At 46.8% G+C, this 25624-nt stretch overlaps 1 protein-coding gene across 4 annotated transcripts in view; it reads right to left on the bottom strand.

The window, feature by feature from the left end:
• The window catches only part of svep1 (sushi, von Willebrand factor type A, EGF and pentraxin domain containing 1), a 225490-nt gene that overhangs the window by 67908 nt on the left and 131958 nt on the right, over positions 1 to 25624 (bottom strand). For all 4 annotated transcript variants that reach the window (XR_005461542.1, XM_038804133.1, XM_038804134.1 and 1 more), the window contains exons 27-37: positions 23665 to 23840; positions 21187 to 21311; positions 16833 to 16956; positions 16435 to 16605; positions 14517 to 14690; positions 11915 to 12034; positions 10432 to 10608; positions 6792 to 6876; positions 4329 to 4520; positions 3186 to 3353; positions 151 to 823 (exon numbers count right to left, since the gene is read on the bottom strand). Coding sequence is in view for 3 of the 4 variants with exons in the window: in XM_038804133.1 (XP_038660061.1) it covers positions 151 to 823; positions 3186 to 3353; positions 4329 to 4520; positions 6792 to 6876; positions 10432 to 10608; positions 11915 to 12034; positions 14517 to 14690; positions 16435 to 16605; positions 16833 to 16956; positions 21187 to 21311; positions 23665 to 23840 (2185 nt within the window). In the remaining variant the exon portion in view is untranslated. The remainder of the gene's footprint in view (positions 1 to 150; positions 824 to 3185; positions 3354 to 4328; positions 4521 to 6791; positions 6877 to 10431; positions 10609 to 11914; positions 12035 to 14516; positions 14691 to 16434; positions 16606 to 16832; positions 16957 to 21186; positions 21312 to 23664; positions 23841 to 25624) is intronic.

Here is a 25624-nt window from a genome sequence, read left to right on the forward strand (position 1 = left end):
ATCCTTATTAAGGGAAGGAGATCAAAACTAAAACTATATGCTACTCCAGGTGTGGCCTAACCAAGGCCCAATACAATTGAAGCAAGCCTCCGCTCCCCCTTATACTCCAAGTCTCTTTGTAAATAGGTTTGCGGTTTTTTGATCACCTACTTCGACATTCCCATTTGCAATACGAGGAGGATCTCCACACGACACGGGCTGGCAACTGGGCAGCTTCCCGCTCCATTCTCCATCAGCCTGGCACGTTCGTTTCTTATTCTCTTTGACGTAAAAGCCTGTGTTGCAGGTATACGCCACGATGGCACCGAAGCTGTAATTGGCTCCGCTAACGTGGCCCCGTTCGATGTTGGGCGGCTCCCCGCAGCGCACAGGGATGCACTGAATGCTGAACGGTGAGGGGTTCCACTGGCCACCCCGAACGCACTCAATGGAGGCCGAGGTGTTCAGCACAAAGCCTTCCGCGCATTTGTAAGTGACCTGGGAGCCGGCGGCGAACTTCTCCTTGCCAATTGTCTCCAGGATGGCGTAGGGCGCAAACAGTGGCTTCTGGCAGAAGTCCGCCACACAGTGGGGCACGGCCCGGCCCTCGGTTGGCGCCCAGTTTCCTTGGGAGTTGCAGACCAGCTGCGAGTTGCCCGAGATGCTGTACCCGTCTGTGCAATAATAGATGGCAATGTCCCCGTAGAGTTGGTGGCCAGTTTCGGGGAGGGCATGGTCAATATTTGGAGCTGGGCCACAAGACAGAGGAACGCACTGCGGCGCACTTAGACTCCACTTCCCACTGGATAGACACTCCTTACTCTCTGAACCTATCAAAGTATAACTGCAAAGAGAGAGAGGGAGACCAGGAAATAGGTTACATTGGAATCAGTCTGTTACTACTCCGAAAACAACACCAGTTTACATTTATATAGCACTTTTCAAATTGTAAAACAGCTTTATCCGCGTTTCCCACCGGAGACCAGGAAATCTTTTGGGAGAATTGCACTTAGTGTCTTCACCATAGAAAAACATCCTCGGGCTCATTCAGAAATAGGGTTCAAACATACCACAGTCTCAATATGTGCTTCCCGTGAACCAAATGCATATTGCAATTTGGTCGCACAGTGGTTAACACAGTTGCTTCACAGCTCCAGGGTCCCAGGTTCGAATACCGGCTTGGGTCACCGTCTGCACGTCCTCCCGGTGTCTGCGTGGGTTTCCTCCGGGTGCTCCGGTTTCCTCCCACAGTCCAAAGATGTGCAGGTTAGGTAGATTGGCCATGCTAAATTGCCCTTAGTGTCCAAAAAAGTTAGATGGGGGTTACCGGGTTACGGGGATAGGGTGGAGATGTGGCCTTAGATCGGGTGATTTTTCGATGGGCTGAATGGCCTCCTGCACTGTAAATTCTATGATCTCATGTCAACTAGAAACAAAATGTCGGAAATGCTTTACAACTCAGAAGCCATCTGTGGAGAGAGGGATTGGATTTTATTGCAGGTTCTGGGACCCCCACTTAAGGACTCACGTGAGCCTGCAGGTAGTCTCCTAATTGGCCTACTCCACCCTCATCATCCTGTTACGGAAGGTGGGTGGGGTCCCAATACTACTGACCCAATCAGAGGGCTGACAGCGCTGGAGCCTCGGCAACCTAACCATGAGAGGTGGGGCCTGCTGAGGCAGGTCAGGGGGGCCGAGCGGACCTGAAACATGAAAGCCCTCTCGCTGCCACATATGGACTGAAGACCCTTGGCACGGGTAAGGACTTTGGCATGGAGGGGAAAGCCCACTGCAGCATCAAATGTAGTTGCAACTGAGGCCCTTCTTTCACATGGCCCTGTCATTGTGGCACGGAGCCTTCAGCTCAGAGAGTCCCCCCAGTCTGATGCAGTGAGGCCACCTCCAAATGAGCTGTTGGCCTCCACTCAGCTCATGAGAAAGTTCTGGAATTGAATTTGGAACTTGCCGCTTATGGAGGTCCTAACCACCCTCAATCAGGTGTCTGACTCTGTGGAGCACACAGCCAATTCTATTACCAGCCGGAAGCTGGCAAAGTACAAGTCGTATACAGAGTCGAGATGCTAACTCTGTTTCTCTCTCCACAGATGCTGCCAGACCTGCTGAGTTTATCCAGAACTCTGTTTTTAGTTCAGATTTCAAGCGTCCGCATATTTTGCTTTTATTTTAATCAAGATGTTTACTTGCATCTGTTTGAGAAGAGAAGGCTGAGAGGGTGATTGGGCTGTGACGTTTAAACGGTTAAAAGGATTCACTGGAGTAGATACAGAGTTATGGTTTTATCTAGCATACAGTAACATAGAATGTACAGTGCAGAAGGAGGCTATTCAGCCCATCAAGTCTGCACTGGCCCATGGAAAGTCCACTCTACTCAAGCCCACACCGCCACCCTATCCCCATAACCCAGTAACCCCACCCAACCCTTTTGGACACTAACGGCAATTTAGCATGGGAAATCCACCTAACCTGCACATCTTTGGACTGTGGGAGGAAACCGGAGCGCCCGGAGGATACCCACGCACACACGGGGAGGATGTGCAGACTCCGCACAGACAGTGACCCAAGCCGGGAATCGAACCTGGGACCCTGGAGCTGTGAAGTGACAGTGCTAACCACTGTGCTACTGTGCCGTCCCCTGATGGGTTTATCTGATGGGTGAATTGATGAGAATGAATTCCCGATTGGATTTCTGGGTGACTCTCTTACATTAACGTCCTCTAGTTATGCTCGTCTCCACAAGAGGAAACATTCTCTCTGTATCCAGACCATCAAAACCTCAGGTTACCCCCCCAGCCTTCCCTTTTTTCAATAGACGAGAGGCCCAGACTGTCTAGCGTTTCCTGACGTGTAAACCCATGTCAGGACAGGTAGCCAAGACTGGGTAATCACCCAGGCCCCCAAAGCCATGTACTAATCTCAGAAGGTGGAAGGGGAGAGGTAAAAAGCATCACAGTCTCTCTAAAACTGATAAAACATTATTTAATCAAAATTATCTTCTTGCAGCAATGACAAATATGCAAATAATTGTGGGCTACTGCCTAAATATATTTTGAAATGGAGTTGAGATACAGAACAACCACAATCTAAATGAATAGAGGAACAGGCTTGAGGGGCTGCATAAACTCATCCTGGTCTCACTGCCAACATTGCTAACACGAAGCAAGATCATTTTTTTTCAAAGGTCTTACCCTTCTTTGCAGCCATAGGAAATGGAGTTTCCAAAGGTGAAGTTCTCTCCGATGATGAAAGAATTGGGAAGTGTTGGTGGAGGCCCACAGGATATGATCTTGCACACGGGGTAGGTGCCATTCCATTGGCCAGTGCTGTTACAGGTTAATGTGGATGGTCCCAGCAACCTTCAAGGATTCAAATGAGATTAAAAGGTGCTGCACGTGCAACATCCGAGATTGACAGATTCATACATAACGGGCATTTATGTGGCACCTTCAATGTGGTAAAACATCCCAAGGCGCCCACACGGAGCATAATCAAACAATATTTGGATTGGATTAGATTGTTTATGTGTATCGAGGTCACGTGTACCAGGGTACAGTGGAAAGTATTGTTCTGTGTGCAGATCAGATAGATCATTCCATACATGAAAAGAAAATACTTAATAGGACAAACATAAAATACACAATGTAAATAAATAGACACAGGCATCGGGTGTGATACTACTCAATTGCGAAGATGTGTGAAGAGATCAGATCAGTCCATAAGAGGGTCGTTTAGAGTCTGGTAACAGCGGGGAAGAAGCTGTTTTTGAATCTGTTAATGTGCGTTCTCAGACTTTTGTCTCCGATGGAAGAAGTTAGAAGAGTGAGTAAGCCGGGTGGGAGGGGTCTTTGATTATGCTGCCCGCTTTCCCCAGGCAGCGGGAGGTGTAGACAGAGTCAATGGATGGGAGACGGGTTTGTGTGATGGACTGGGCTGTGTTCACGTCTCTCTGAAGTTTCTTGCGGTCTTGGGCCAAGCAGTTGCCATACCCAGGGTGTGATGCAGCCAGATAGGATGCTTTCTATGGTGCACCTGTAAAAATTGGTAAGAGTCAATTTGACACTGAACTGCACACAGAGGCATTGGGAAAGGTGATCAAAAGCGTGGCCGTTGGGTAGATTTTAAGGAGCGCTTTAAAGGAGGGAGGTGAGGGAGTGGGTGAGAGGTGACGAGGTTGGAGTGATTGAAATCAGGTATGTGCAGAACACCAGAATTGGAGGAGCGCAGCGATCTCGGAAGATTAAAGGACTGGAGGAGGTCACTGGGGTAGGTCCAATCCATCAAAGCCCATGGGAAACGAGTAACATTACTGTTCGCCAGACTGATTAACTTACTGATAGCCATTGTTGCAGGTGTATGAAACTGTAGAAAGGTAAGTGATCCCATTCAAGTCGTATCTCCCACTCTCGGTATCCTGTGGGGTAGGGCACATCAGAGGTTCACAGGTAGGTGTTTCATGACTCCAACTACCATTTGCTAAACAAGAGATTTCTGCTGCTCCAGACAACACATATCCCTTATTGCAACTATGAAAAGGAAGAAAAGTGGCATTTATTCTCTCTGTAGGAAAGGATATATTTTTAAAAAAGCTTTGGAAAACGTTAGATGGAATTACAGCGGAGTTTACAGCAGAGAATTCGGACTGACTGGTCCATTTCATTGTTTATGCTTCACATAAGCCTCTTCCCGTCCCTCCTCAGCCCACCCCATCCTTTCTCCCTCATCTGTTTATTTAGCTTCCCCTTAAATGTGCCAATGCCATTCACCACAACCACTCCTTGTGGCATTGTGTGAGTTCCACATTGCAACTCAACTTTGCCTTTGAGATCAAGTAGTTTCTGAGACCAATTAGTATTTAAAGCAAGTGCCTTAAAGTTGATTAAACATATAAAGAATACATATAAGAATGGCTAACTGTAGGCATTGCAGCACAATCTATCAGTGCCTGGAAAATGCCAAGATGGCTTACATGTTTAATATTATTTTTCTTCAGAACACATTAATAACCAAAAATCAACAAAGCTAAATGGAAGTGCTGAAATATAGACACGTGTAAACCACACTATTGAGGAAGAGGATTGAGAAGGGGCAGATTCATTATGCGTTAGGCCCCAGAATAGGAAGAATTAATTGATGATAAAAGGACACACTGATGTTATGGATTTGCAGATTCCATTATTGGCCTAGGTGCCTGAAACCGAACGGAATTCCGACTCAAACTGGGGTGATTTCAGGAACAACATGATAAAGAAGGCTCCTGGGTTCGCGAGACTGAGCCTCCTGGATAATACGGTCCCTGGTCTGATGTCAGGCTCCTGACGGAGTTTGCTCAGTCTTAGCTGAGGCAATGGCGGACGTGCAGTCATTGGTTTAGGGGTGTAGCCCCCCGTGGAACCAGAACCCAGCAAGAGGCAGTCAACTTCAGTGCAGTAGTGCAGAAAATTAACAAGAAGCAAACTAAGGAAAGCAACATATTGCCAAGCCGTGATTTGAACTGAATCACTTGTGGGGGAGGAGTGTTCATCCAATTAAATAGATTCTACTGCAGTTTCAGTAAAGTTATGGAGCATGGGTTGGGTCTTTTAGCACAGTGTAAATCGGCAAGATTCAATTGCCCCTGTCCCCGTGAGCTAGGAGAGAAGTCAGGCTGTACTGACCGTGAAGTTATTGGGACAGAAACAGTTGTATGTTCAGCAAGTGACATTGAAAATTAGGACTTCACAAGCTGTTAAACATGATTCCCTTATCATCTCTTCCGAGGAGACTCCCTCTTGGCACCGACTCCAGACTTAACACACATAATAATCTTTATTAGTGTCATAAGTAGGCTTACATTAACACTGCAATGAAGTTACTGTGAAAATCCCCTAGTCGCCACATTCCGGCGTCTGTTCGGGTACACTGAGGGAGAATTCAGGCCCAATTCATCTAACAAACACATCTTTTGGGACTTGTGGGAGGAAACCGGAGCACCAGGAGGAAATCGATGAAGACACGGGGAAAACGTGCAGCCTCCGCACAGTCAGTGACCCAAGCCGGGAATTGAACCCGGGTCTCTGGCGCTGTGAAGCAACAGTGTTAACCATTGTGCTACCGTGCCGCCCGCCATGATATATGTGAGGGTGAAGCACAATTCCCCAGCATTCTGCGTAACTTCTGACCTTACCAGAAGGTCATTGATGAAGCAGCTGAAGCTGGTTTGGTCTAGGACAGGGGTGGGCAAACTTTTCCGTGCAAGGGCCACATTCAGAAATTCACAATTCACAAAGGGCCGCATAGTATATTAAGTAAAATAATTACTTCACCCGGTTATGATTCTGGGCACCTCATATAGAACATAGAACAGTACAGCACAGAACAGGCCCTTCGGCCCTCGACGTTGTGCCGAGCAATGATCACCCTACTCAAGTCAACGTATCCACCCTATACCAGTAAGTAACCCAACAGCCCCCCCCCCCATTAACCTTAAAAAATAAATTAAAAAAAAAAAAAAAATTTTTTTTAAAAAAAATTTTTTTTTTTTTTAATGACTTGGTGGGCCGCAGAAATACCTTTGGCGGGCCGCATGCGGCCCGCGGGCCGTAGTTTGCCCACCCCTGGTCTAGGACATTACCTTGAGGAACTCCTGTGCTGAAGTAATTGGTCTTCAATGACCACAGCCATCTTCCATTGTGCTTGTTATGACTCCAACCTGTGGAGAGTTTTCTCCCTGATTCCCATTCATTTTAATAGCTAGGTTGGTGACTCGGCAGGGGAATGAAATAAGAGGAAACCCCCTTGAAAAGACCTTTTTGTACCTGTGCATCACCTTCCCACCAAAGGTGAAGTCAGTCCCTTCATTTGTACCATGTGTTGGAATGTCAGGTACCCCACATGATCGAGCTGGGGAGAGAAAATCACATGGCCATAAACAAGCAATAATAAAAAAATGACTAATCTAAAATAACGTATGTAATATGGGCACAGGTACGCAGGAAATAGAACAGCAAATTGGGCTGCGGGCAAGGGAAATTGGTCTTCACTGAAAATGTGGAATGAGCGAGAGTGAATGTGCAGCTTCTCTGTCACACTTGTGCCTGTCCCACAGCCTTTCCTATTGACTCCAATGGAGAGGGGTGGAAAATGCAATGCACATTCACTCGTGCCCATTTTGTGCTTTAAATGAAGACCAAGTTCTCCCCTCCCCACACTGCTTGCTCAGGTAACATCCATAATTAGATCCAAACTATAAATAGGCAACAGGCCAACAGGTAAAGACGTCTGGTTGATGGGTAACTGTTACATTCCTCCAGAGCTGAGCGCGTTTAATTTAGGAATTTACTTTCTCTGCACAACTGATGGCTTCCGTAGTTTTTTTTATACATACTAAAGCTGAACCCAGGGCAAACGCTGTGGGATCAGCTCCGGACACGTGGGTGCCTCTTTTAGTGATTGCAGAACAATCCCAGATCGGTCCACAAACCGGAGCCTGAACTCACAGCCGTTTGCTGCTTGAACTCTCACTCTGACCTCTCTGTTCTCGGCCTCCTGCACGTTCCAATGCAGCTCACAACATGAGCTCAAAGAACAGGAACTTTGCCAGGAACTTCGACATTGAGTTGAATCAAAACAGAAAATGCTGGAAAATATTCATGTAGTCAGGCAGCTTCAGTGGAGACAGATAGCTGGCTAACATTTCAAACATATGGGGCTGGATTCTCCATTATTGGGACTATGTCCCCCATGCTGGCGTCAAAATGGTGGAGTTTTACTCCTGAAAATCCTGGATTAACGGGACACAAATTCCCAGCCCTGCAGGGGGCTAGCAGGGACCCGGAGTAAATCTCACAGATTTGCTGCGGATACAGGTCCCCGCACTTCCGGGTCAGAGATCGCGCATGAGCACGGCGGCGGCCTCCAGCAGCCTCGCTGTGCTCCATGGCGGACTCGGATTGCGAAGGTAAACCCACAGAGGAGACTCCCGATTGGCCGCGCGCCCAACTCTCAACCCCCACACGAACAATCCCCGGCCGCCCATAAGACTCCCCCGGCCTCCGATACGCCCGCCCCACGACCAGGGCGGCCGCGGACTGAGTCCACAGCCGACCCGCGAATATCCCGACCAGCCGGGCCAGGTTAATTCCACGTCTCAGGATTTTGTTCGCCGGTCGGGGCGGAGGATTGCTGAATGGGCCTCTGGCAATGGGCGATAGTGAATGTGCAGCTTCTCTAACTGCTGCCTGTCCACAGCCTTTCCGTGCCGTACTCCCCGGTGATGCCGCTTTCCAGTGCCCGGAGAATCGGCGAACCGGCGCCACTCCCGATTTCTGCGTCAAACTAGATTTTCTGTCCCAGCGCCGGCCGTGATGTTCTTCCACCAGTGTCGTTTTTATGAAATGTCAGTGACCTGAAACATTGGGATGGATTATCTACATCGCCATGGTCTCCCCACCGATAGTAATTCTAGGTGCAGCGTTAATTAGCTTCAGGTGAATCCTCCGCCCTTTTCTTGGGAGGAAGTTCTGCCTCGCCCGGTAGTCCCAACAGCGCCAGCTTCATGCAGTGGCCACTTCTGGGGCAACAGGCAGTCCCAAGGAAGAAGTGCCTGGAGTTCAGGTAACCGGAACAGGCCAGGTTACCATGTCCTGGTGAAAGGGGTGGGGGCTGGGTTTGAGAATATGGGAGGGTTGGGTGAAAGTGAGGGCTGACCTTGGATTGGGGGTGGGGGGGGGGGGGGGGGGGGGGTGGATGCTTTCCATGGGCACAAGAGAAACCCAAAGGGGGATCCCAGTTCACCCCCTTGGCCAACACAAGCCAATGCAGCAAAAGCTACTGGGCCACCTACTTGGTGTGAGCCTTCCACTGCTCAAGATAAAATAGTGGCCAGGGTGGGATGAAACAACTTAAATGGTCATTAATTGGCCACTCAAGGCCTCATAATGCCCAATGGTGAGTGGGTCATCTACACTTCCACTGCCTCCCCTAAAGTTTCAGACAGGGCAGGTTGGACCGGTAGGCAGCAGGAAGGCCACCTGCTGGATTTCACATGCCCGCCTCCTCTCCACCCCCTTCAAACCCGTGCATCTATGTTCCATATCTGTCCTGATTGGTTTACGTCATCATCACTCTTTCCCTCACCATCTCACAGGATTCTCCTTTTTTATTTTTTTCTTCTGCCCTCTTACCCCTGCCTCTGGATTTACTTAGAATCACAAAAACGTACGGCAGTGAAGGAGGCCATTCAGCCCATCTGGCCTGTGCTGGCTCTCTGAAGGAGCAGTCGTGCTTAGTCCCATATGCTTGCTTGTCCAGGTGAGAAAATTCACCCCAGCAGGGTGGAGACGAAGTAGGATGAGGGACATGGACCTGTTGGGCCAAATGACCCTGTTTCTCACACTGCAAATTTGATGTTAATCGGCAAACAGTGAGTAGACCACATAGTTTATCCTGAGTCAGGAAAACGTAGAAGGGGTTGATATCCCTGTCAGCAAACCTCTGTGAGGACGAGTAATAAGTGCTGGAATTAAAGTGGAAAGCATTAGATGACTATTTAATTCCCATGATTATGACTCTCAAGGCCATTAATGACGGTGTTGAACAGCACACCATAGTCACACAGTCAAGTCAGTGTTTGCTTCCAAGGTGGACATGGGATTGGTGAGGCTGTATCCCGTAATTGGGGCACGTTCTGTCAAAAAAGGTTAAGAAATGACACTACTGGGTTCCAGGGATAGGCTTGAGTAGGGTGCTCTTTGTAAGGGTCGGTGCAGACTCGATGGGCCGAATGGCCTCCTTCTGCACTGCAAATTCTATGATTCTAAATTCTTGAGTTCTAAATCATTGATCAAAGATCTAGAGGAGACTCTTCTCACTCAGAATTATTAGAATCTGAAATGTCCGAACTGAAAAAGGTGGAAGCTGATTTCACAAATCATTTTAGAAAAGGAGTTGGACAAGTACTTGAGGATGAAGATCTAAAGGATGACGGAGAAAAAGCAGGGATGTGGGACGAAGCATGACTGCTCTTTGAAAGCGGCAGCACCCGGCCACCATCAGAGCTGTAAATTTTTACGGTTCTATTTCCTTCTGCCTCAAGCGTTTATCTCAATTCCCATTAAATGTATCTATACTAATCGCCTCAACCATTCTCTGCGAGTGTGAGTTCCACGTTCTTACCACTCTCAAGGCAAAGATTTTCCCCCTGAATTCCCTATTATTTTGATTAATGACTGTCCTAGATTGATGTCCCCTAGTTCTACACCACCCCCCTCAAGGGAAAATTACTATCCTTTCAAACCCCTTCATTATTTTATCTGTCACCCGCTTTCATTTCTTAGAAAAAGGCCCATCTTGTTTGGTCTTTCCCAGTGGTTTCATGCTCGCAGTTCTGGTATTATCCTTGTGAATCATTCTTTGCTCCTTCTCAAGTGTCTTTATGGATGACAGATTGTTACACACCTTGGCAACGAGGCACTGTGTCGCTCCACAGCCCACTCTCTAAACATGTGACATTCTGAGTACCGTTCAGTTGGTATCCGTCCTCGCAAGAAAAAGTCACCTGACCTCCAACAAAGTGCACATCGCCCTGGGCCAAGCCATGAGCAGGTCTCCCAGGATCTTTACAAGTAATCGGATCTGAGCAAGGGGAAAAGCAAAGGAATTAAGCTATTGCCACACAGAATTTATAGCACAGAAATAGGCCATTCAGCCCGACAGGTCCCTGTTGGTAAATATGTTCCTCACAAGCCTCCCCCCACCCTTAGAGGAGATGGCGTTGCAGTGGCAATGTCACTGCATTAGACATCCAGAGGCCCAGGCGAATACTCTGGGTACACGGCTTCAAATCCCACTGTCGCAGCTGGTGGAATTTAAATTAAGTTAATTAGTCTGGAATGTAAAGCTAGTCTCAGTAATGGTGCCCATGACAACTATCACTGGAAACTATCACTGATTGTTGTAAAAATCCATCTGGTTCACTAATGTCCTTTAAGTAAGGAAATCTGCCGGCCTTACCCGGTCTGGCCTACATGGGCCTGACTCCAGGCCCACAGCAATGTGGTTGACTCTGAAGGGCCCTCTGAAATGGCCCTGCAAGCCACTTGGTTCAAGGGCAATTAGGGATGGGCAACAAACGCTGGCCTTGCCAACAATGCCCACGTTCTATATTTTACAAAAAGCTTCTCAATCTACCAATCTATCCCAATCTTGCTCACTTACTTACTCAGCTTCCCCTTAAATACACCTGTACCTTTCACCTCAACCAGTCCCTGGTCGTGGGTTCCACATTCACACCGCACTTAACCTTCATGTGTTACTGACAAGCTACTGAAATCACTATGGGAACAAAGTAAGACATTACTTATTATCTCACTGCTTGGCCATTCTGCAAAAGAACTGTGGCCTGTATTAAATAAAAACAAAAAATTAAAGTGTATCTGTTAGTGTCCTCATTCCAATAACATGTTCATTCGTGCATGCATGCTGCACTCCCATCACAACAACTAACACAAGTTGTACTGTGGCTGAGAATTCTGTCTCTTTCGCCTGCTGTTTAATTCAAAAGAATGTCCTGTTCTGAAAATAAATTGTCACTTCATGAACTTTGACTGCATCACAAAAAGTAATTTGCTTTTGATGATATCATGGGTACAATAGCCTTGTGGTTATAGCACTGAATGAGTAACCCAGACATTGGGAGTCGTAATTCCACCAATTGAATTGAATTATTTAAATTTAGTCATCAATGGGCAGCGCTTGTTAAAATAAGCCCAGAAGTTGTGATATTGGCATTACACCATACTGGTACATTAATCTCCAACAGGGAATGGAACCTGCCAACTCCTATAGTCTGGATTAAATGTGACTCTAACCCTACTCTACAGAGCTGACTCGCAACACCCTCAGCACAAATGCAGCCTGATAGCACATAAACCAACTGTACCAGTGCAGTTTCTTCCATCGCCAGTGTATGGTGGCCTGCAGGTACAAGTGTATGACCCAACGGTATTGATGCATTCAGACCTTGTGTCACAGTCTGACCCTAATGCACATTCATCGAGATCTAGAAACAGAGAACATTGATTTTTAGTGAATGAGAGTATATGATACACGCAGGGTTTGGTACGCGCAGGGTCGGGTACACTGTTGATCCCACACTGTAGCTGGGTCAAAGTCCTGGAATTCTCACCGGAACATTATTGTGGGTGTGCCTACACCTCATGGACTGCAGCGGTTCAAGAAAACAGCTCGCCACCATCTTTTCATGGGAAATTAGGACTGGACAATAAATACTGGTCTAGGAGGTCTTCCGGTGGCGGTGATGCAGAGCTAAGCCGCACGTTCGGCAGCTCCCGCTTTTTTTGGACTTTTGGGCTCTTTTAAGAGCCCGCAACGGCGCTGTTTTAACTTTTCCCCCCGGGGGGGGGGGGACACAGCCAGTGTGCCCAGCGGCTGGTGGATGGACTGGACTCGCAGTGGAGCGGTCCAAAAGTCGGCTTGACAGCAGAGGAAGGCGAGAGGCAGAAAAAGCAAGATGGCGGCGGGCAGAGAAGAGGCAGCAGCGTGGCAGCAGTGGGCGCGGGAGCAGCAGGAGCTACTTCAGCGCTCCTTCAAGGAGCTCAAAGTTGGGATCTTGGAGCCGTTTAAGGCCTCGCTGGCTGGACAAGCTGGTGGCGACTCAGACGGCCCAGGCCGTGGAGATTCGGGAGCTGTAGCAAAAGGCTTCGGACAACGAGGATGAGCTTTTGGGCCTGGCAGTGAAAGTGGAGTCGCACGAGGCGCTGCACGATAAATACTGGTCTCGCCAGTGAGGCCCTTATCCTGGGAAAGAACTGTAAAAAAAGATGTATGCAGGGCATGGTGGATGCAGGGGATGGTACACGCAGCGTACGGTACACGCAGCGTACGGTACACGCAGCGTACGGTACATGCAAGGAACCACAAGAGTACAAACACTGTGACATTAAAAAAAATACATTTGATGCGTAATTCCCAAAAGGGGTTTCATAGGTTCATAGATGTTTGCAGCATGGAAACAGACCCTTCGGCCCAGCGTGTCCAGGCCGCCCAGTTTCTATCACTAAGCTAGTCCCACTTGTCCGCATTTGGCCCATAATCATTCATCGGCCCAAAAGTGCAAACAAAAGTTCTGATAGGGTGGCGCAGTGGTTAGCGCTGCTGCCTCACGGCGCTGAGGACACAGGTTCGATCCCGGCACCAGGTCACTGTCGGTGTGGAGTTTGCACATTCTCCCCGTGTCTGCGTGGGTCTCACCCCCACAACCCAAAGATGTGCAGGATAGGTGGATTGGCCACGCTGAATTGCAGGGACACCTGTAAAGTAAAGCCCAGATGAATTTCTCAATGGCTGAATGTCTCTGCTGATTGGCTGCTGTGTATGCCCTTTTAAATGGGGTTAATATTGCTGCTGTTTTACCCCTCCACCCAGACCCCAAATAAAGTGCAACTATGTTGAATTCACATTAAAATGCAAAGAATTTACATCTCAGAAACAGATAGCTCAACTGGTCCATATTGGTGTTTATGCTCCACGTGAGTCTCCTTTTATCTGACTTCACGTCAACCTATCAACATATCCTGCTACTCCTCTCTCCAATTTCAGCATATACGCTACCAGCAGATGCGGCATTTCATTCTTACACAATGTATTTCCACATTAGGTTGCCGCACAGTGGATTACACTTCCACCTTTCCTGGGTTTCAAGTGCATAATGAAGCTGACACTCCCAGTACAGTCCTGAGGGAGTGCTGCACTGTTGGAGGTACCAATGTTCGGGTGCAATGCTAAATCAGGACCACATCTGCTCTCTCGGGTGGATTTAAAAGATCACAATGCACGTTTACAAAGAGGAGCATAGGGATTTGGGAGGGGGGGGGGGGGGTCCTCCCTGTGCCAATATTTATCCTTCAATCAAAATAAACACTGTCAAAACAGATAGTCTAGTCTTAGAACATAGAACATACAGTGCAGAAGGAGGCCATTCGGCCTCTCGAGTCTGCACCAACCCACCTAAGCCCTCATTTCCACCCTATCCCCATAACCCAATAACCCCTCCTAACCTTTTTTGGTCACTAAGGGCAATTGATCCTGGCCAATCCACCTAACCTGCACGTCTTTTGGGACACTGTGGGAGGAAACCGGAGCACCCGGAGGAAACCCATGCAGACACGGGGAGAATGTGCAGACTCCACACAGACTGCGACCCAGCAGGGAATCGAACCTGGGACCCTGGCGCTGTGAAGCCACAGTGCTAATCACTTCTGCTACCATGCTGCCCTCATGTCATGTTGATTCTTGTGGAAGCTTGCTGTGCACCAATTGGCTCCCATATTGGCTACATTTTATCAGTGACCACACCCTCAGAAGTATTTCACTGGCTATAAAGCACTTTGGGACACCCTGGGGCCAGGAAAGACACTACAGGAATGCCAGTCTTTCTTTTTTATCAGGCATATATCAACAAATGTTAAATTTAATTCATATACTTGGTTAAACTCAAAAGTCTTTAATTTTTTCCGACTTACCAAGACAGACAGGCACAACGCCAGCCCAGTTCCCATCCACGGCACAAAAGAGTTTGTAATCCCCCAACAGGTAGTAACCATTGTTACACAGATAGGACGCGGCACTGCCAAAGAGGTAGTCTTCTGCTGTAAAGCTCCCGTTGTCCATGGTAGGAGGCGAGCCACAGTTAATCCCTGAAAACCCAGGCAGAAAAGCAGAAGGAACAGGAAATTTACACCATGTCGGTTCTACAGTGACTGTAACCCCAAATCAAAGCGGAAACACGAAGCAGAAAATGCTGGACTCCCATTCACCAGCTCGACCTGACCTGGAGAAAGAGGGGGGTTAACATTTCAACTCTGATGAGGCTTCGCCGTGTGGGATACGGGAGTGGGATACGGACGCTCTCTCCCCTGTAGCCTGGCCATTTTAAATCCTAAACCATGTCACAAAAGCAGATTCTCCGGGCATTCTCTCATTGCAAAATTGTGGGAGCTTGCTGTAAGCAAATTGAGAGCTGTACTTCCAACATTACAATGGTGATTATACTTCAAAAAGTACTTCAATGACTGTGAAATTCATTGGGGCCTCCTTAGATCATCAAAGACGCTATACAATTGCAAGTCTATCATTACAATTTCCAAAAGCAATTTAAAATTCATATTTTGAACCAATTCAGAACATTAAAATGCACCTTCCTATCATTCTTTAGATTCAGTGTAACTTGTTGAAGTGGATCCGAAACTGGCTTAGTAGTAGGACACGAAGAATGGCTGTTGTAGAAAGCTGCTGAGTAACTGGAGGCTGGTACCCAGCAGAGATGAGAATTTAAGGGCATAATAAGTAAGTTTGCAGATGACACCAAGATTGGTAGGGTCATTAACACTGAAAAAGAGGGTTATAGATTACAGGAAGATATAAATGGGTTGATCAGATGGGGACAGCCGTAGCGGATGGTATTTACCCTGATAAGTGCGAGGGACGGCACAATGTCGCAGTCATTAACACTGCTGCCTCACAGCGCCAGGGACCCGGATTCAATTCCGGCCTCGGGTGACTGTTTGTGTGGAGTTTGCACTTTCTCCCTGTGTCTGCGTGGATTTCCTCCGGGTGCTCCCGTTTCCCAGAGTCCAAAGATAGATGTGCAGGTTAGGTGAATTGGCCATGCTAAATTGCCCCTTAGTGTCCAGGGGCGTGTAGGTTAGGTTAAAGGGTTAATGGGATAGGGCAGGGAAGTGGGCTTGGGAGGAGTGATTAAAGAGGTGTGAATTGTCTCAAGCCTCAACTGGGACCTTGGATTCATGTCGCATTACATTCACCTCCCACCATCTGGCTTGGGCTTGCGAAATCCTACCAACTGTCCTGGCTTGAGACAATTCACACCTCTTTAACCCGTGATTATCCCTCTCTCCAGTTACTCCATCTGGACCTGTAAAGACTTAATTACCTGCAAAGACTCGCATTCAAAGTATCGTCTTGCATCTTTGACTTTGTCTATATATATGTTTCTGGAACATACCTCTTCATTCACCTGAGGAAGGAGCAGTGCTCCGAAAGCTAGTGATTCAAAACAAACCTGTTGGACTTTAACCTGGTAATGCAAGACGTCTTACTGTGCTCACCCCAGTCCAACGCCGGCATCTCCACATCATGTTTTCTTTAGAACAGAGAAAGCTGCTGTGTTTCCTACATAACCAGTGATTACACTTGAAAGAATACTGGCTATGTAGCACTTTGTACCAACCCGAGATTGCGAAAGACACCATATTAAAAGCAAATCTTTCTTATTTTTATCGGAGTTCCAAACTCAGGTGTTGGATTGCCCCACCAAGACATTCTGCAGCTCCTCCTGTTACATTCACAAGGACAGTGCAGAGTTGGAGCACCTGACAACTTACTTTTGCAGTTGTTAAAATGTTTATTAAAAAGAAAAGTTACTTTTGCAGTTGGGGACTGGATAGCTCCAAGCTCCGAGGTTCCGGCAGTGCTGCACACTCTCTCCGTCAAGGTGGTAACCTAATTCACAAGACAGCTCAACTCTTGACCCTGGTTTTACATCAGAGCTGGACACCAGGAGATTGGGCTGGGATCCTTCCAACACGGGGCAATCTGAGTTTCAAAAGAAAGAGAGCAAAAGTAGACGCATTAAATCCTTTCTAACCCTATCTTAACCACAAGGAGAAGGTGAATGTTACATATCCGGGTTAGCGCGTTGCAGATGAACTTGTCAGTTCAAAGAGACAAAGAATGGGGTGTAAGGAAACAGGTGACTTTAACCCGCTATCATCTGTGGAAACATGGCCCTCCACGTATGTTTATTAAGAAGGTGATATTACCAGCACAGAAAACACTCCTGGAACTTTTCTTCACTCTTCCGACAATTCCGGACAAAAAGTCAGGCCAAGCCAACACATTGCCTTTTTTAAGGTCGTCGGAACATGCTGTGGCGACCAACTTGACCTGAAAGTGAGAGAAAAGTTAAAAAGGAATTGAACTTTTCTTCCGGATGCCATGCATACTGCTCACCTGGTTTCCCTGCGCCGGGTTACCCTCAGCTCGCTTAGTTGTCGCAGATAGAGAGAGAATTACATGTTCAAGGGCAGTCATGTTGGAAACATGGCCGCCAATTTGCACACAGGAAACTTCACAAACAGCACCATGATATATGTGTTACGCCATTATTCTTTATTGTCTTCATCTTATTGATCATTTTTTCACAACCTAATGAATGACATGAAAACATCACATGCAGCTGTGTAAGAATATAGGCCCTGCACCCCTTCGAGCCTACCCTGCCATTCAATAACATAACTTAACTCCATTTTCCCGCATTATCCCCCAACACCTTCGTTCTCTTCTTACCCCCAAAACCAGCAATCTCTGCCTTCATAATACTCAATCACTGAGCATTCATGGCTCTCTGGAGCAGAGGATTCCAAACCTCGACCAAATAAACCTTTTAGATCGGTCCGAAATGACCAACGCTTTATTCTGAGACTGTGTTCCAGATTTCCCAGGCAGGGGCAGCTTTTCCTTTGCATAAACCCTGTCAAACTTAACAATCTCAGCAGATCTGTAGAGAGAGAAGGGAGCTAATGTTTTGAGTCCAGATGACTCTTTGTGAAAGCTTTGACAAAGAATCATCTAAACTCAAAGCGTTAGCTCCCTTCTCTCTCCACAGATATTTCAAGTGCTCGTTCAAGTACTTTTGAAAGATTATGAGGTGTCCTGCCTCAACCACCCTCCCAGGCCGTGCATTCCAGATTCCCACCACCCTCTGGGAGAAAAGACCTTTCCTCAAATCCCCTCTTCACCTCCTGCCTTTCACCTTAAAATTATGCCCCCCTCGTTATTGACCTTTTAATTAAGGGGACCGGCTTCTTTCTGTCCACCCTGTACATCTCCCCTCAGGAGAACTCCCTCTCATTCTTCTAAATTCCAGAGAATGTCGGCCTACTATACAGAATCTCTCCTCACTGGACAAGGTTCTCATCCCAGGGACCAATCTAGTGAACATTCATTCACCTCCCTCGAGACCTAAACTGTACACACAATGCTCCAGATGTGGTCTCACTAATGCTCTGTATAATTGTAGTAAGAATGATTTACTCTTACTCTCCAATCCCTTTGTAGCAAAACAATTCTCCTTCCTAACTCCTTGTTGCCTTCCTAACTGCTTGTGGGAGATAACGTAGACACATTAGACACAAATGTCTAACAATGACCATGAAACCATGGTCGATTGTTGTAAAAACCCATCCGGTTCACTGATGCCCTATAGGGAAGGAAATCTGCCACTCTTACCCGGTCTGGCCTACATTTGACTCCAGACACCACAGCAATGTGGTTGACTCTTAACTGCCCCTAGAGGGCAATTAGGGATGGGCAATAAATGTTGGCACAGCCTCCCTCACCCGCGTCCCATGAACGAATAAAAAAAACCTCCAGTTATAAGATTATTTTTTCCTAATTGCGTCCGCCGAATTGTACCTATGTTGATTTCAATGTCTTGGGACCTGTTTAAGGAGAATGATCTTTGTTTGCCGGTTTTGCTATCTTAAACTGTGTCAGGAGCTTTGGATGTTCTCGGCTTCCGCTAACATGCAGACCCAGTCAATAAAACATGGGACTAATGCTCTGCTTACCTTGGTGAATACAGGAGACTTGATCCAACTGCACTTTCTTGGATCAAGTCTCCTTTTTTAGGATTGATGTGTTTTTGGGACTGTGTCCTTAATTTAAGGTGAAATGAGGAGTCATGTGACCTGTTCTGCAGTCTGCCCGACAGCAAGCCTGGGTTGTTGATACTTAAAGATTAAAGTGGGCCTTGAGTGTTTTACTGGGAAGAAGGTGAAAGGTGTTGACACAAGGAGAAAATGGCAGAAGCCTGCATGCTGACAATGGATAGGTTACGAGTCTCCAAGTCTTAAAAAAGTGTTGAGAATGTCATGTGGTAAACAGTTATGTTTTAAACTGTCCATTTAGTTCCACAATGAAAGAGAATAGGGCTCTCATGGATAGTGAATCAGCATTGTACCTGGATACAAGTCCCATGTGATTCACATTGCTACTGAGATGGCTTTGAAATGGGAAGGGTACAGAGGAAGCCATTGTGATATGGGGTTACAGACTTTGCTAGTGAGTATCACAGGCAGGTTAGTCTTCCAGGGTCCAGGAGAGAGAGAAATGGCACTTGAGGACAACAATCTCAATGCTTCATCGTGCGAATAGGAGGGTGGAAGCATGCACTCAGATTGAAAAGACCAAATTCATTGTTAAAATTAAGTTGGAGGATCCATCCTAGCTTGTGCTAGAGGGAGGATCAATCTCCAGTAATACCCTCACAATGAAGGACAGTTCTGAGCTTAGATGTTGCGAGGCCAAGAAAGGAAAAGAATGGAAAACAATGAATGTAAACCCTCAGGAACCAAGAATCATTCTGGGAGGTCTGAATGTCGAATTAAAGGACATACCTGTGAGGTACGTTTTCTTACCTGTGACAAAATAAACTCAATTCTATAGTTGCACGGTGGCACAGTGGTTAGCACTGCTGCCTCACAGCGCCAGGGACCCGGGTTCGATTCTGTCCTCGGGTCACTGTCTGTGCGGAGTTTGCACATTCTCCCCGTGTCTGCGTGGGTTTCCTCCGGGTGCTCCGGTTTCCTCCCACAGTTCAAAGACGTGCAGGTTAGGTGAATTGGCTGTGCTAAATTGTCCCTGAGTGTCCAAAAGCGTAATTGGAGTTAAGGGGATAGGGTGGAGGAGTGGGTCTAAGTAGGGTGTTCTTTCAGCGGATCGTTGCAGTCATGTTGGGCCGAATGTCCTCTTTCTGCACTGTAGGGATGCTCTGATTCAATGAAATTGCTTACAAGATAACGTTTTGTCAATCATACTTTTAGTCTGTTAGCTATAGTAGATCCTTACAGTCATCCCATACAGCTTTTAACTGGAAATTCAACTTTTCTTCCAGCAACTAATAACACAGAGATTACCCAATCTTGCCTTGTATACCTGAGGCTGACATAGGGAGGGTCCCACATCTCTCTTACGCTAAACAGGTTCAGAATGGCCAACTTTGGTACTGTACAGCAGAATATCTCTATCTCCATTTGAAATTGACGCCATTCCTGGAGTCATGTTTGCTTTATTTAGATAGTCAAGGTACAATAAAGATTTTGGGTGGGGTTCTCCGGTTCCCAGCCCCGTGTTTCTCGACGGTGCGCCGTTTGCCGGAGGCGGGATTCTCTCCTCCCGCCGCTTGTCAATGGGATTTACCATTGAAGCCGCCCCACCTGGCCGGGAAACCTGCGGCCCGCAGGAAAAGTGGATTGCAACAACCGGAGAATTCCGGCCAATATCGACACAAACCCTATGCTGGATTGACTTTAAACCTGCTTTACCCAATATCTGTAATACAGGCTAACACTATACATAGAATTACATGGAATATATGGCAGCACGGTAGCACAAGTGGATATCACTGTGGCTTCACAGCGCCAGGGTCCCAGGTTCGATTCCCTGCTGGGTCACTGTCTGGGCGGAGTCTGCACGTTCTCCCTGTGTCTGCGTGGGTTTCCTCCGGGTGCTCCAGTTTCTTCCCACAAGTCCCGAAAAACGTGCAGGTTAGGTGGATTGGCCATGATAAATTGTCCTTAGTGACCAAAAAGGTAAGGAGGGGTTATTAGGTTACGGGATAGGGTGGAAGTGAGGGCTTAAGTGGGTTGGTGCAGACTCAGTGGGCCAAATGGCCTCCTTCTGCACTGTATGTTCTATGTTCTCTCACAGAGAAACAGGCCATTCAGCCCAACTGGCACATGCTGATGTTTATCCTCCCACTCCGCTTCATCTCACTCTAACAGCATATCCTTCCACCACCTTCTCCCTCTTGTATTTCAATAGGTTGCGCTGTTCTCCTTGGCGCCTGCTCAACATTTGTCCCTCGACCCAAAATCACTAATGTCTGGGCTTGATCACATTGCTGTTCGTGGGAGCTTGCTGTGTACCAATTGGCTGTCGCATTTCCTGCACGGCAACAGGTGACATTTCAGAAGTATTTCATTGGCTGGAAAGCACTTTGGGCCATTCGAAGGATGTGAAAGGCGCTATACAAGTGCAGGTCTTTCAAATAGATGTGGTGGTGAATGGGGGTATGTTGAGAGAGAAACACTGTGCGCATTGGGCGGTGCTCACCTGTTCTGGTGTGAGGACGTAATCCCAGATGTTTAACTGGCTCAGCGAACCCACAAAAGACTCTGCAGGGTTAAAGCCTTCTCCTTTCTGATCCTGCTCTTGTCCCAGCACCAACGCTCCACCACCTCAAGGGATGCAAAGAAAACACGTTAGACACTTGGATATCGGCCAAGGGTTGCCAACTCTAGCCTGACATATTCCGAGAGTCATCATTCTTCCCCCGTATACATTCCCTCCTCCCCCACCATCCATTATTTATTATAATGAACAAAATTGTTTAAGGAAATAGAAGAACACACACAATGTACTGTTTTTAATGCCCCGATGGCTTTTTCTGAGCTTTCTGCAGAGTTCTGTAATTCCTGGAGTCTCCAGGGCAATCCTGGAGGATTGGCAACCAGATAGATACTGGGGTTAACACAGTCACTAACACTGTGGTAAGGAAAGCACTGAAAGGCTGAGTGTAAATGTCTTAATTCACACATTTATGAGTTAGTAATGGTGTTGGAACTCCCATCCCTTCCAGGGGAAACAATGGCCAGGATTACTCATGTGGCAGGGTCTCCCCTTCCTGTCATTTGAACCCTCAGTGGAAAACATATCACCGCAGATACTGTCCACCCCCCCAGCCAATTGGCGCTTCAATACGTGCCTCCGCTCAGGAGGAAGTCCTGTCGCAGAGAGCTGCCAGCCAATCAGATTGGACAGCAGCGCCAGAAACCCCAGTGGACAGGATTGGGACTGCAAGCAGTCTCTGGAGCAGAAGTCCTGGGATCTGGAGTCCCATGGCGAGGTGGGAGGTCCGATCTTACGGGGGAGGGGGAGTTGGACGGGAAGCAAGGGGCAGTAGGTTGGATAAAGGGCAGTGAGGGTTGGTATGGTGATGTTGGGGGCGGGGGGGGGGGGGGGGGGGGGACCTTCAGCGGCCTGTTGTTTTGGGGGCGGGGGGCAGGGCACCTGATGTTAAAAGAAGGCTGCTCTTGCACGTGCCCCCAGATCCCCTTCTGAACTGGAGACCTGAACAGGGTCATATTATGGGTGTCTCCCCCCCCCGGGGAGTGTGGAGTTTGTACCTTCTCCCTGTGTCTGAGTGGGTTTCCTCCCACAAAGATGTGCAGGCTAGGTGGATTGGCCGTGCTAAATTGCCCCTCAGTGTCCAAAGATTAGGGTGAAGTTACGGGGTTAGGGTGGGGGCTTGGGCCTAGGCGAGGCGCACTTTCGAAGGGTCGGTGCAGATCCGACAGGCCGAATGGCCTCCTTCTGCTCTTTAGTGATTCTATGATTACATTTACATGTACCCACTTATTTCAATCCTTCTACAAGCGGGAACTGTGTCTCCCTATCTGCTCAGTGCATCCCCCTTATGATTTTGAACATCTCTAATAGATCTTTTCTTAGCCTTCTCCGCTCCAAGGAGAACAGCCCCAAATGATCCTCATGAGTGAGGTTTTTTATCCCTGGGACCATTCTTGTAAATCTCTTCTGCATTCACTCCAAAGCATTCACCCAGAACTGTACACAATACTCCCCTGAGGTCTAATTAATGTCTCGTTAAAGTTCACGAGAATCCCCTTACTCTTGTACTCTGTGCCCCTATTAATAAAGCTCAGGGTACTGTGTGCTTCATTAACTCTTCTCTCCACCTGTCCTGCCACCTTCAATAATCTATGCACAGGTCCGCCCAGGTCCCTCTGCTCCTGCACCACCCTTTAAGAATTTTCCCTGTTATTTGATATTGTCTGGACATGTTCTCCTGACCAAAATGCATCACCTCTCAGTTTACCACATTGAACCTCATCTGCCACCTATCTGCCCACTCCAGCAACTTGTCTACGTCCTTTTGTATTCTACACTGTCCTCCTCACAGTTTACGATGCTTCCAGGTTTTGTGACAGCCGCAAACTTTGAAACTGTCCCCTGCCCACCAAAATCTAGATCCTTATTGAGCATTCTTTTAACTATGTGCAGGGCCAGGCATGGCATGAGTCTTCACAGAGAACCATCCCTCAGCATGCTCTGTTGTCATATGAGCTTACATCACTGATGAATTAGACAATCCATTTACATAGTTAACATTAACCCTTTACACTGCATCGCCCCGTATCCCCAAGTCTCTGACTCTGTATAATAATAATAATAATTGCTTATTGTCACAAGTAGGCTTCAATGAAGTTCCTGTGAAAAGCCCCTTACATTACATTATCCAACACTAATAAGCCCTGGACCATCAGAAATTATGGGAAAGCAAAATTTGCAATGCAAAGCTGTAACCTTTGAGCACAATGATTCCAACAGAGGTTCTCCTAGTTGTCAGAATGCAAAATATTACAGTTTGCAAATATAGTTGGACGTTTGTTTTGAAAATAATTTTCTTCCGAACAATCTGTAAGTGGGATATGAGTGGGTAAAGCATTGCTACAATGTCTTGCGGCCAATTTTTAATCCAACATGGGTACTGAAGCTCTGTAAACGTGTTACCTGGTATACTCGCTCCAGTAGAAAGCCCCTTGCCACCATCAGAGACTTTGCCATCTATATAAACTCTCCACGCTCCGTCAGTGCTATTCCAGGTGATGGAGATGTGGTGCCACCTCCCATCATTGACTGAAGGGCAATCAGTAACCTTCTCCTTGCCATTGACGTATAAAACCCAACTGGTCAGAAGGAAGGAAAAGAACCGTCAGCTTTGCTCAATAAGGCAGAAGCACCACTGAGATATACTGTTGTAGCAACATAATCTTCCCACAAATACATTGAATGGGTTCTGCAAATCCATTTGACAAGATGACGAGTATACGTTCCCAGAGTGCGTCTCCTTAGAACAGCGAAGGTTAAGGGGAGATTTAACGGCATTGTTTAACACCATGCAGAGCTTTGTTGGAGCAAAAGCCGTTTCATCTGGTGGAAGGATTTTTTTACTAACCCAGAGGACACAGATTCAAAGTCATGGAACAAAGAGAGAGGGTGGAGATGAAGAGAAATTATTTTACGCAATGCATTGTCATGATTTAGCAGCAGAGATAATGGTGGCTTTCAAAAGGAAATGGGTACCTTCTCAAATAGAAAGAATTGCAGGGTTATGGGAAAAGGGCAGGGGAGTGTCAGACCTGTTGCAGTGGGCCGAATGGCCTCCTTCTGCACAGCACCATTTTGTGATTCTATAAAGTGGAAGCAATCAGCATTATTACTGATTTAAGTACAACTGGTTCCACACATTAACAAGGCAGTAACTACAAAAGATGAGCCAATCTGGTGGCGAACTGTTGGTCATGTAGTCAAGCTGTCAGCTCTATTATCCTGGCTCCGTTTCCCCCGTCGCCACCGCTCCCCCCCCCCCCCCCCCTCCCTCCAAGGCAGCCTTTATATATCAAATAAACTCATCTACCCTCAGCCAATCAGTAACCTCCAAAACCCATATATGGACATTTTCCCTGTTTGTTCCTCCCCGATTCCACCCCAGTTTTAGCCTTTCGAACACTTCAATCGCTACAGTGAAACATTTTACTTTTACCATTCATTGGCTATTGTTAAATTGATTAATGTCCGATCTCTATCTCTTTCAGGCTTCACGTTTTTGTAACGTGTAACATGCATCACAAATGATTCATCACTTGTTTCTAAACCCAGAGTTGGTGATTAGATCTATAATTATTCTCATTTGGAGAGGGCATTGTTAATAATAATAATAATAATCTTTATTCTCACATTGTTACTCTTCATATCCTGCTTTTCTGAATCCCAAATACCAAAATTATTTAGTTGTCTATAAAGTTTTGATATGAAATGACCATTTAATCCAAGGAATTATTCAGTAGCTTTATCGGCCATCAATATACTTTCAATTTATAAATTGTCCAATATGTTAATAGGGTGTTGCAGCGTTCAATTATTTCTCCAGCCAAATGATAAACTAATCATTAGATGGACTTTAATGAACTTTGGAACCATTAATTTACAATAATACACCAACAAAATGTGAGATTTTTACGTTACATTTACTTTTGTCTCTCCAAAGTCATATAAAATATAATTCAGAAAGAATAAACAATGATGGATTGGGAATTTAACTTATCCAACTGTAAGAGAAACTGAAAAAAATAATTCCTTATTTGTGAACCTTTATGAACATGGTTCAAGTCCCCTTCCAGGAGCTGAGGACAAAATCAAGGTCAACACTCCAGTGCCAGAACTAAGGGTCTGCTGCACTGTCAAAGGTGTCATCCTATGGATCAGATTTTACACAGAAGCCCCATTTACCCTGGCAATTGGATGTAAAAGATCCCATGACATTATTTTGAAGCAGAGCAGAGAAGTTCTCCCGTCTCCTGGCCAATATTAATTCCTCAATCAACATCACAAAAACAAATGATCTGCTCGTTATCACATTACTGTTTTGGGAGCTTGCTGTGCGGGCAAATTTGGCGGCAGCATTTCTAGT

Source organism: Scyliorhinus canicula, chromosome 8 (genome assembly GCF_902713615.1).
Source record: "Scyliorhinus canicula chromosome 8, sScyCan1.1, whole genome shotgun sequence".
Classification (NCBI taxonomy): domain Eukaryota; kingdom Metazoa; phylum Chordata; class Chondrichthyes; order Carcharhiniformes; family Scyliorhinidae; genus Scyliorhinus; species Scyliorhinus canicula.